Here is a 12,559-nt window from a genome sequence, read left to right on the forward strand (position 1 = left end):
AGCTGTGGGTGTCCCCATTCTCTTGCAGGGCAGTGGGACCAGATGGCCTTTCATGGTCCATTCCAACTCATTCTGTGATTCTGTGGTAACAGAACACCCTAAGGCAGCTTCCTCAGTGCTTAGACCTCCTCTGAAGGCCACTGCCATAGGCAAAAGCCTGAGAGTCCATATGAGGGAGGCTAGAATGAGGGATGAACCACCAAACTAAGCTCCTGGCCCCTCTTCCCACCCCTTGGAGCAGCACACAGCATCCCCTCTTACCACAGAGAGAGCCAACAGAAAGAAAACAGAGAAAAGGGGAAAAAAACAAAGGCAATGATGTCCAAAGCAAAGATGCAGCTGTTGTACGAGCAAATGCACACAGGGGTGCACAGGGCCACTGGGGTATGGGACAATCACACAGCTCTGCTCGGGCTCCAACCCAGTCCTCCTGCTATCACAGTTTAACCTATTTCTCCCTCTCGGTGGGAGGCAATAAAGCCACAGCCCAATCCATAGCAGCCAGGGAGCACACAACAGGTGAATTAGGGGCAGCAGCAGATGGGGGGCTGGCTGTGCAGGCCCAGCTGGCGTGTCTACACACTGTCTGCACCACTGCTGCTTGCTGGGGCCAGCATGAGACCTTCCAGGCAATGCACTGGCAGCCACTGAATGAGAAAACCCAGCTCCTTCATTTGGCAGAATTAAAAGCATAGTGAAAAGGGGGGTGCTGCCCCAAACCTGGGCAGGAGGGCTCCCTCTGCACCTTCTCCCCCCATGCGCATGCACAGGGCAGACACATCCCCAAACACCTCTTATTTCCCAGTGAGAACCCCCAGCACTGCTGTCATTGATCACCCAGACTTTAATTACAGGTGGGCTTTATGAGAAGTGCTGGCTGTTCGGTCTCCCTGCTTCCAAGCTGAATGTACTGGCATCTGCTGGAAGCCAAGGGGGGAAACAGCTCATCTCCTCGGGAGTGAGAAGCACATAAAACATAAGAAAAGCAATTACATGCCTTCGGTTTCCACTCCTCTGTTTTTATAGGGCTTGTCTTAGGATCTGAGTGATTTTATGCATCGGAGAAAGATGACAATCAAGATGAGTTGCAATGATATGCATGGGAGGCTGAGACACTGTGCCTTTAGCTATTTATTCCCCTGCAGCTACAGGTCCTCTAAACATCGTATTTCTTCTGAGGGATGAGGGAACCCCAGATTTTGCAGCTGAATATTACTGGCACTAAGACTTTACATGGGAGCTCAAGTGAGAGTCACCAGAACGTAACCCAGAGCAATCCCTTCTCCTCCCCCTGTAAGGGGAATGTATGGGGTACTGAGCAAGATGCAGCATCAAAATCTCAGTGTTGAGGTGTCTGACTGCCTGCTGCAACTCCACCAAACCCCATTTTGTGCTATAGAGACACTCCTGTGACCAGGAGATGCATTCTAACACTCGTCACTGAGAACATGTAACATCCATCATTGCTGCTACCTCCAGCCAAAGCTTTGCTCACCAACAGTAAGCCACCCTGTTTCTATTGCATCAAAATTTCTGGGCAAATGAGAGCAAAAGACAGCACTTATGACCCATTCACTGCTGTGCATTTTCCATACGGCTCCTTGATCATGCAATTAATTGGCTCCCCAGGCACAAAGACACAAAACTCTGGAGAGAGCATGCAACAAAGAACAGTCTGCAAATGCAGATGCCTTCAGTGCAAACACAAGGCCCATGATGCACGGCCCCCAGGAGCCCTAGAGCCCCAACCAGGAGCGAGCAACCACAAGAGAAGATCCCACTGCTCCTTCTGAACTCCAATGGGACACAACATTTGAATTTCAAGGCCTGGAGGTGACTCCACTGGGCAGCCCACACAGCTGCCCAGTGCCTTTGCCGTTGCAATGCCAACAAGATGCAGGAAAGTACCTTCTTTTCATGATATTGATATGGAGATCCTCTTCCTGCTTCACTTCGGGGTGCTGACCATTGCCCTTGTCACTCTCTTCGCTGTCGTCACTATGCGAGAAAATGGAGGTCAGCTCTTTCTTGGGGATCCTGGTTGGGGGCAGGGGGATCGTCCTCTTCTCTGCCAGGCGACCCCGGTTCTGGCACAGGGCAGAAACAGTTGGAACAGGAAACAGAGGGAGAGAAAAAGAAGAAAAAGAAGGATTTGGTTAGGCAGGGATTTGGTTAGGCAACCCGTCACTAAGAAGCTCCTCTCCAATGGTCGCACTGGAAGGCAAGGAGTTAGATTCCAGATTCCAAACGGGTACAGAGGGTGCTGCCTATTTGCAAAAGCAGAGACACATCCACACTCTGCTCTTCCAGCTCCAGCATTCGACCACGCAGTTCCAGCCTCTCCCCACCTCTTCGCCCCTACACTGGGTCTCAGCCACGCCAATAGGAAAGGAAGGTAGATGGGAGCACAGTAAGGCTCCAGCCTCTCCCTCTGGAATATTTCCTACCAAATGTTGCCAACTATCACAGCACAGCAGGCGAAATGGGCCATGGCACAGCAAAGACATGACCCCAGTCATCTATAATGCATTCGCAAGCCAGGTTTGTCTCCCGTACGGCGCACAGTTGGCGAGGACAAATCTTAAGAGAAGCAGCATGTTTTTAGCAAGGATTGGAACAACATGAAGAAAGATGTGTGAAAAGGGTCAAACAAATGCAACGCTGACCTCCCAGCCCAACCTGGTGAGACGGGAACATGCTGGGAGCGCCAGGCAGGCTCTGCAGGGAGAGCAGAGCAAGGCTCAGCCATGTGTTTTGCATTAAGCAAGTGAGGAACTTTCCATGAAGACAAAATGCAAGCTTCTTGTTTACCTCCGTCAATAAATTTCCACTTGCAGTCATTAAGGGGGAGCCCTAATTGCGGTGATAATTAGCTAAATCCATCTGGAAGGCATCACCCCAAGGAGGCTCATAAGCCGTCCCATCCTGGTGCACTTCCAAGCTGCATGCAAGCTGCAGGAACCCAGCAAGAGGGGAGCTGAGCTGGCTTAGGAATGGGAAAACTCACACATAGGAGGAAAAAGGCAACGCCAGGAGGAGAGGGCACTGCTGCCACCAGACCTCAGCCCAGGCTGGGGTGTGATGCTTATCTCTGAAGTTGCAATTCATCTTAACAAAGTGGGGGGGAGGGAGGGGGTGCAAATCCCGGCATCAAAGTAATTGCCATCAGCTCTCTGCTGTGACTTCACAGGCTGAAGAGAATAGCACTGATCGGATACTACAAATCCTTTTATGGCCATTATGGTGCCTCCAAGCAGTTACCAGGCCTCAGTGGCTACCCAGGGACTCATCAACCCTAATGAGAGCACGAGTGCAGCAAGAGGGGAGGTGTGAAAGCAGGACATGCAGCCCCCCTGAGCTGCAGCACCCTCCTCCAGATGCTCATCCTTCTCCTTTCTGAAATCCCTCCCCTTCAATGCAGCAAACACACACAGCCCAGTGTAGAAATACACATACATATGCATACATCACACAGGCATTCCTGCATTCAGCATACAAACACACACCTGTGCAGGTATCACCCCACACCCAAATGCTCCCCTCGAGCACAAACACACAAGCAGATGGATAACACAGCAGCCCCATGCCCTTGCAGCCATGTGCACCCCAGCTCCCCAGATGCATTTTTCAAAGCTGCCTTTATTCTTGCCATGAAATGGGGGCTATTCCATTTTACTTTCTACGTTCCCAGAAAATGACAACGGATGGAAGCAGCCCATTTTGCTTCTTAGGTTCACCTCCAGTGAATCAGCTGTGCTTTGGAGGCACCCAGCAGCAGGTCTGCACGCCTGCTTCGTGCTGCTGGAGCATCCTTATCTGCCATTTCATCTCAAAAGCACAAGGATGTAAAATCAGTAAAGACACGAAGGAAAACAGGACCTTATGAACCCACAGCACTCACCGTGAGGTGTAATTTGTTCTGTCAGCGCTGCATTGCTCGGCCTGCCCTGCATCTCATCACCCCAACCCCTTTTAATGACCCCCCCCCCATAAACTATCAGTTATTCATACAGCTTTGAGAGCTCGCTGGGGGCTTCCCAAGCTGTTAGAACTGCCAGAATTCCCATTCCCAGCTTGCCTGGGCCCTGCCAGCCCACCAGCCAGATCCTTGTGGGAGCAGAGCAAGGAGATGAGCAGGCACCATCCCCACTGGGATGCTCCATCAGCATCCCAACCCCAACGCATGGAGATGCCGTGATTCAACCCTCTGCAACCATCCTTTCTATTGGATTAAAAATAACCCAAACAACAACAAACCACCAAAACAACACAACTGCAGAAACAACAGCATGTGCAATCCTTTGGTTGGTCTGGGAGACACAGGGAGCAGGAGGGGGGGGGGTAGGAGGGAGGTTGGTGTGCTGCCAATGCTGGGAGCTGAGGAATGCTAAATCTGTTCCATATGTGAAGGAAATCCTCAAGCCCAGACAGCATTTTCTCTCTCTCTCTTTTTTTTAATTGATAATAAAGATATGGAAAAGGAAAGGGGGAGGCTCTGAGAGCCTGGAATCTTTTTCAAACAGCAACCCAGCCAAATGGCTTTGATTAGGGAAATTACACACCCACGGAGCCCACACAGCCCTCGTTGGAGAAATGGCATCGATCACATTTAGCTCTGGCTGAGACGAGCAAAAACACACAAGAAAGGGGCAGGTACCTGCCCAGCTAATCCCCTCCCCTGGGCCTTCATTAGGAACCTGTAGCCATCATCCTAAAGGCTACATCCCATGGGTTGGTGGCATCCTACAGGCATCCCATGGGCTGACAGCATCCATTGGGCCAATGGCTTCCCATGGGTTGGTGGCATCCTATAAGCATATGGCACCCCATGGGCTGATGACATCCCATGAGTTGATGGCTTCCCATGGGTTGATGGCATCCTACAGGTGCATGGCATCCCATGGGCTGATGAGACCCCACCTTTGCTGTTCCCCATCTCATACACATGAGGAGGACCAAAATCCAGGCCAGCCTTGGTTTCCAATCTCCTGAAGAAGACATTAGAAAACCTTGATTCTACTTCCTCTCCTTTTCGCTCAGCCACCATTTGCAGTGCAATATTTACACTGCTCAGCAGCCAAAAAGACAAGCAACCACCAGGCCATCATTCCCCAACAGTCAACCCCACCCTACAACTTTGCAGAGGAGAGATCTGTTGTTCAGACAGACACTTATCAATCTGGGCAGAGCACTCCTTTATACGTGGTTGTTTTTAATAGGTGAAAGTACACTCCTACTTTCTTCCTGGAGTATTTTCTTCACATGCAAGCCTGGTGGTAGCCTCTGTTAGTCATCCATGTAGGTCATGGTGGCCCTTGCATTGATTTCAGGATAGCTGACCCAGCTCTGATGTCTGGGAGGCAGAGCAATGCTGGGCAATCACTGCATGGTGTCGCTCCATCCAACCACCTGTGTTCTGCAATGCACAGCTCTGCTTCCCCTCCCAGGAAGACCCACTCCCATTGCTTGTCTCAAACGAGGCAGGATCTCCACAACCCCCATCAGAGGATCGTTCAGAATAATCCATTTCCATTCAGCAATTTGAAATAACTTGCTGAGATTGTGCTCTGATTGTCCTTTAGAGCCTCGAGTTAAAGAAGTGCCATTACCTCGTTACCTGATGGGATCCCATTACCAGCCAGCACTCAGCACCAGGCTCAGCCCTACCAATCCCAGTCCTCCCCACCTGCATGGGATGTGTTCTGACATGGTAGAGCATGAGGAATCCTTCTCCTGAGAGCAACAGGAGGTTCCCATTGCAACACCTTCCTGGAGACAGACAGCGAACCAGAGGGATGCACACCGGAGGTTCAGTGAGGGTGTGCTTTGTGAAACACATCTCCTCCACCAAAGAGCAACTAATTGATGAAAACTCTGAATTCCCAAAGAAGTCCTCAGGGCACCAAGATGTTTCAGGCACAAATACCCAAGTGAGAAGGCAAACGTCCACTTCTTCACCAGCATAACAGCAGCCCACTGCAGTACAAACATCTCCCTGCCCTCCAGGGCTGCAGGCACCACCAGCAGCCATCCCACTGCTCCAAGCTACCACTTCCAGACACGAGCTGGGAGTCTCTTTGCCTTAAATCCTTTCACCATTCAGGGCTGCCAGCACCCTGCTCTACACAAAGCCATCAATTCCAGTCCAGACACTCCATGACCATTTTCAGGGTATCCTACAGAATGATGTTTTAGAGTTTTAGTCTATTCTTATTGAGAGTGGGAAAGGATGTCAGAGAAGACTGCTCTCGACCACTGTGATCCAAAGCAACCCAATGACATCATGCTCAGCATCCTGCTCCAAGGGGCCACCAGGATGCCTTCTGCCCCTTGTATTGCTTACACTGTAAGCGTTGGGGACACAGAAGGATGCCTTGGTCACACACACAACAGGGCTGTAGGTACTATTATGGCTGCAGAAAAAACGTGCTTTAAACCAAAAGGAAGTTACAGAGAAGGGAAGCTCTTCCCATCGATATTAACAACATTATTTCCCGAAGCCCTAAAGAAGCAGATGAACAAGATCTGTGAGCAGAAGGGAGTGTTTCCCATTTATTACCTCTGAGTGAGTTATAAAGCCTCAAGGATGATTTGTTAATAGACTCAGAGCTACGCTCTTCTGGAAAAGCCAAGTGGAACTCACAGCCTTTGAAAGGAAATAGTCCAGGATAGAGAATCTATCAGCCCTTTGGAGCTACCCACTGTCAAATCCTCTTTGGAAGAGGCCTGAGGAGCGCTGTGCTCTTTGTTTTCTGTGCCTGTCCCACATCAAACAACTCTGTCCATTTCAGTCTGAGGTTGCAAAGAAGGAAGCGGAGATTTGAAGCCAGGTCCTCAGGCAATGTAAGTCAGTATTAAGGGAGTAGCAGCCAACTGACACCAACTGAGGACGTGGTACACCAATGCTGTCTCCTAAACAAAAGCAAACTCGGGCATTTTCCCCTTTGGTTCTTTCCTTCCTCACTCTTCCACTCTGGTGAAGACAAGGAGCAAAAGGGCACGGATGCATTCAGACACTCCTGGCACCTCCCTGCTCTGTTGCTGGGCTGGAGAAGGATGAGAGAACAAAACCATGTCCACCATTCCCCCAGGAATTAATGTCTGCTATCAGGTCTGAGAGAACACAGCCTTTCCCAGCAAGGCTGAACCAATCCAGCAAGAGGAATGGAGCGGGGTTTTGTGCTTATATTCTGCTCTGGTGAGACGTGCTGAAAGCAATTCTTGGAGATCCCAGAGGTTTCCAAGTGTGCTCAGCCAGAAGGAGACAGACACAGGCTTTGCTCAGGAGAACAAGGACTGGCTCTGCACCTCTCCAGCAGTGGATGGGCTGGGGTTGGGGATCTGCAAGGTCTGTTCTAACCTTCCCACGTGGAGTGCATGCACTTTGCCTTCTGGCTTCCCAGCAGAAGGTGCTCTGTGCTGCTGTTTTGTCCCCTCTCTCCTCCCCCATGCTGCTCACACCACCTCTGCAGCCACTGCTGCCACCCCCACTTCAGACCCCCCCCCACTGCACTGAGGGGACTTCCCAGCAAATCGCATTACTTTATTTGGTCAATTGGCCTACAGATTGATTTTCCTGTACAAATAATGAACATTTATGGTTATTTTCCCCACAGACTGCTTTATTTGCCGTGGAACAAAGGGCAGATTTCCTTCAGGTTTCGAGACCCAAGCACACGACCTGCATTTACGCTGACCCCAGGCTGATGGACAGCCTTCTCTCCTATGCTCTGCAGCAGCACAGCCCAGCCCTGCACTGTTGGGATGCCAGCAGGGAGGAGAGGCAGGGCAGCGGGGCTGGCAGCCAGCAGGGCAGGGAGCACAGCCAGCAGAGATGCAGAGATAGCTCCCAACACATCCCATTCCCACTAATGAGGATGCGACTTTCGAGACAGAGCCTCAAGCAAGTTCTGCAGGTCGCTCGGTGTGGGAATGAATGGGGCTTGAGCAGGGTCCAAATGTTAAGTTATTCTGCTTGGACCACCGTGGGTTATTTGCACACGCGGGGGGTTAACAGCCCGAGGGCTGCAGTGTGTGTGCTTAATGCAATGCATCACGGCTGGGGCTGCAGGGATAAAACCTCCCAGCCCAGAGCAGAGCCAGCGGGGTGCAGGACCTGAGGGTGAGGGAAAGGCAATTACCTCACCTGGAGAAAGACCTCAATTCCCCACCTGCAGTCCTCCAAGGAGGGGGGGCTGGCCCACAAAGTCTGACTTAAATCCAATTAAAAATTAACTGATTTTGAACAGCCAGCAGACAGGCTTCCTCAGAGCCTTAATGCGGGGTGGAATTAATGAAAGGAGAGAGGCTGGGAGCACCAGGTAAGAGGCATAGCATGCACCCACATCCTGCTGAGCCAATTCCCTGCTGGCATCCCTTCCTGCCCTATGGCCTTGCTATGGGCTGGCGTGCCCTCAATCCAGCACAACGCAGCAGGAGGACGTGTCACCATCCAGACAGCATCCTTAACATCCACGGTCAAGGATCATGCACTGATGTCACAGCCTGAGCTGCTCACCTCCAGGAGCCCAGTGCTGAATGGGAGCAGGCAGCACAAGGAAGGGGAGGGCTGGCAGGGAGCGTTGGCAGTGCTGTGTTTTGAAGATCAACACAAAGAGAATATAAAAAGCCCCAACCCCGAGAGAGAGGTAAATAATTCATCAGAAGGATAAAAACAAGGAGCTCGGAGGGAAAAGAAAAATAACAAACAAACAAAAAAAAAAGAAATACCAAAGGGAAGGGTTTTTCTGAGCAAGGGGGGCACTTTGGCTCCCATAGGAGTGGAAAAGCATGATCAAAATGAAAACCAAGAGGAAGGTGGGTGCTTTAGGTTGTAAAGGTGGAACCCTGTGTCTCGGGGCTGGTACCACCTCTATCATGCATTCCAGCATCTCCTCGAGGTGGGAAGCGATGGGCCACCACCACTGCCAGCATCCCAAGCACGGGGGGAGGCTCTAAGGAGGAACCACATCCCCACCTCCCCATGGGGTGTGCATGGAGGAGCACGGTGGGATGCTTCTGCTGCCCTTTGAAGGAGGGGAACTCTGCACCTCAATAGGTGGCACTCTTCCTTCTCAAATCCCCGCACCTCAGAGCAAATGTAAGGTCCCAATTCATGACTTATGGGACACTTCCTGACCCTGTTCAAACCAAAACCCCAGCCAAGACCAAGCGATGCCAATCACACCCACCAATCCTAACTGCCTGCTGCCATCCCAGCAAGACGCAACGCTTCCCTGCAGCCTCTTGCGTGCCACCAAGCAGCTCGGTTCTGCTCTGCATTTGAAAAATAAAAACAAAGCCACTCCTGAGAGCCAAAGTGCAGCACTGCCATCACAGCATCCTCCTGCAGCAGTCCTGCAGCCACGGAGCAGCTCTGCTCTCCCCCTGGGATATCTCCCAAGCATTCTGCATCCTCGGGATGGTGCCACGCAACAAACCAGTCTGAGGACTCCCTGGCTGCTGTTCCAGTTCTACCTCTGCTCTCATTTAGCCAAATTCATTTTAAAAAAATAATAAATAAAAGAGAGATGATGTTTTGTGCCCCGGAGCCATGAAGGACTCGTTTTCTAAACCTCTGTAGGGGCCCTGTGGAGGGAATTAGTCATGGAGGTGAGTAATCCCCACTGTGTGAAGCAGAGCAGTGGCCCAGCAGGTTAACACACACGGGAGGGGAATGCTGACTCTTCCAGCTGTATTTAAACCACTCCTCTGGATTCCAACTCAAAACAAAAGCAGAATGCAAATACCCAAGTGCTGCACAACTCGAACTCCGGGATGCAGCCTTGGCACAGGCACAGAAACAACACAGCCAAATAGCACAGACCAAATGGTGACAGATACGGGAAGAAAGCCGAAAAGCAGACCAGGTGAGCACCAAAACCATTCACCTGATGGATCTGGAGACATGTGATGGGGTCCAACCAGCCCTGGGTCTGATTGTTCTGCTAAAATAAAGAGGGATAGATGGACAAATCCCTCTGGACATTTCTGAAGGCTCAGCTGGATCCAGCTCTGCAGTGCATCCAGGCAGGAGAGCCACTCCTGACCAAAGCAGAGCAGAGGTAAAAGGACAGCAATACAGGCAGAACTCAGCCTGTTCAGACACTGAGTGCCAGCTAGAGCTGCAGAAAAATCCCCTCTGAAATCACATCTGAAACGGGAGGGTAAAGGACAAAGACAAGGCATGGTGCATGCATCTAAAACAAGACAGCTACATGAGTCTAACTGTGGATCCCTCAGCAAAGACTGCAAAGTTTGCTATCCATCCCTGCAGAAACAGAACAAAGGAGTGATCCTGACCCAAACATCTCAGCCTCTCCCCAGCCCTGCCACTGTGCTGCAGGCACAGCCAACCCCAAACATCCCATGGGCCCCACTATGCTATCCAGCCCCACTGCTGGGGCTGAATCCAGCCCACTCTGCTGTCCCTGCCTTGGGAGCCCCCAGCAAACCTCTGTGCAGACAGCAGGGCCAAAAGGTTTGCTCCTCAATGATTTTCCACCTGGGATGAGTGGTGGATTTAATTAATTGCATGGTGCTTGTGAGCCGGCACAGGTGTTCTCTAAGTCTAAAATGATTAAATAAAGCAAGCATAAGCTAAATAACATTTTGATGCGTGCCGTGCATGCTTAAATATTCAAATCATGAGTGTGATATTAATAAGATATATCAAAGTTCACGTTGATATAAAGCAGATTTATCACGCTATATATAGCATAGCTGGGCCTTACAGCATCACAGAGGTGGCAAAAGCAATAAGAAACTAATCTGTTGGTAGGCAAGCAGCCATATTCATGTTTGATGGGCTCACACAGCCAGCCACAGGAGGACTGGAAAGCTCTCTTTATTTTCTGGTTTGGAAGACCTGCCACAAGCAAGGGCTGCTGGCTCCCTGCAGCAGACACCTACAGGTCCCCCATCCCCAGCTGAGCCTAACAGATTGCATTTGGTGCTTTGCAGCTCTTGTGGGCAGGCTTCAACCCCAATGACACCGGGGTCCAACAGATGAACCTTATGGGGAAGCACGGAGGAGATGCTCCCCTATTTCTGCATGGCACATGCCAACAGTGACAGCTTGCCATGCTCCATGCCAGCCCTGGCCAACAGTGTGGCAATGCCAGCAAGCCAACCCTGCTCCAAAGGACTTGCTGGGTCTGATGGGGGGTTGTGGCTCATGTGGGGATGGAGCTGGATGAGGGGTGCTTGCAATTTTACTAATTCCTTCGTTTACACAGAGGGCAACAAGCCCTCAGCACTGCTGCCACAGCAGCCCCATCCCTGGAGGCACTGAAAGCTATGGATGAGGCCATGAGCAGCCTGAGCAGTGGGGGACACCCAGCCCTGGGACTTCAAGGCTCCCAACCCTTCTGACATTCATCCCTTGGAAACTTCCCGACCTGTTTGTAAACGCTGACTTGTTCAGGGCAAAGCAATCATGGTTTCAACCCGTTGCTAGACGGGAACGGCGGGACTGTCAGAGAAGCTGAAAAAATAAGAACGTTCAATAAATATTTCATTTCTGCTCTGGGAGAAAAAGCGACCTCCAACTTGGTATGGAAATGAAATATTTCTCATTCCAGCAGCAAATGAGGAGGTTTCCAAACGGAGACTTCTCCAGTTATGTAGCTCGAACCCAGCAGACGCGCTGGGTTAGCCAGAGAAGTTCTTCCCACACTTGACTTGGATTTTTAATGAGTCTCAGAGCAATGAGGAAATCCAAAGTAAATGGGAAAACACAGCACGGCACTGTGTTTATACAACATAACTGGGATAGTCCAAAGAGCTTTCTAACCCCCAGGAGAAGTTCATTTTATAGCCCTAATGGTCGCTGAGGTCTCTGGTTCCTGCAGTGCGTGGATCTCAGCATTCCCATCTCCAGAGGCAGCAGGAGCTGCTCTCCCAGCCTGCATATGGGGAAGCAGAATCACTGCAAGGTGTCAGCACTGTATTCCCAAAGGCCACACATGGCACCAAACACAGCTCCACTCCCTGATGGGAAAGGGAAGGAGGGGTATCTGGGCACCGAGGAACGCAGTGCAAACTGTGGTTTTTGTTCTGAAGTTACAGATTGGGTTTTTCTTAATCAAGCTCTGAGACTGAATAGTTTTCTTTTGGCTGGAGATGCCTGTCTGTCCATGGGAATGCGCAGTAGGATCACTGCCAACTGACATCTCACAATCTGATGTCTATTATTTTGGGATTCAGTGGTAATAAATAGCAACCAGTCAAAGCAAAACGTCTCTCCAAAATTCCCTGTGCTTTGCCACTGGCACACATGGTTTCCAGCCATCCCACGTGATCCCCAAAGTCAATTTCAACCAGCCAAACGGCCAACCACCTAACTACCCAGCCACCCCATCACCCAACCAACCAACTGCCCAGCCACCCAACCACCCAACTATCCGATCACCCAACTACCTGATCACCCCATCACCCAACCACCCCATCATCCAACCACCCAACTATCCAACTACCCACCTATCCAACTTCTCAACTATCCAACCTGCCAACCAACCAAACACCCAACTACCCAGCCACCCAACTACCTGATCACCCC

The 12,559-nt window shown here is 50.9% G+C and overlaps 1 protein-coding gene across 3 annotated transcripts in view; it reads right to left on the reverse strand.

The window, feature by feature from the left end:
* Window positions 1–12,559, reverse strand: part of SAMD11 (sterile alpha motif domain containing 11) — a 98,261-nt gene that overhangs the window by 40,786 nt on the left and 44,916 nt on the right. For all 3 annotated transcript variants that reach the window (XM_052691547.1, XM_052691546.1, XM_052691545.1), the window contains one exon: window positions 1,909–2,087. In XM_052691547.1, coding sequence (XP_052547507.1) covers window positions 1,909–2,087 — 179 coding nt within the window. The remainder of the gene's footprint in view (window positions 1–1,908; window positions 2,088–12,559) is intronic.

Source organism: Tympanuchus pallidicinctus, unplaced genomic scaffold (assembly GCF_026119805.1).
Source record: "Tympanuchus pallidicinctus isolate F22 unplaced genomic scaffold, pur_lepc_1.0 scaffold29, whole genome shotgun sequence".
Lineage (NCBI taxonomy): Eukaryota > Metazoa > Chordata > Aves > Galliformes > Phasianidae > Tympanuchus > Tympanuchus pallidicinctus.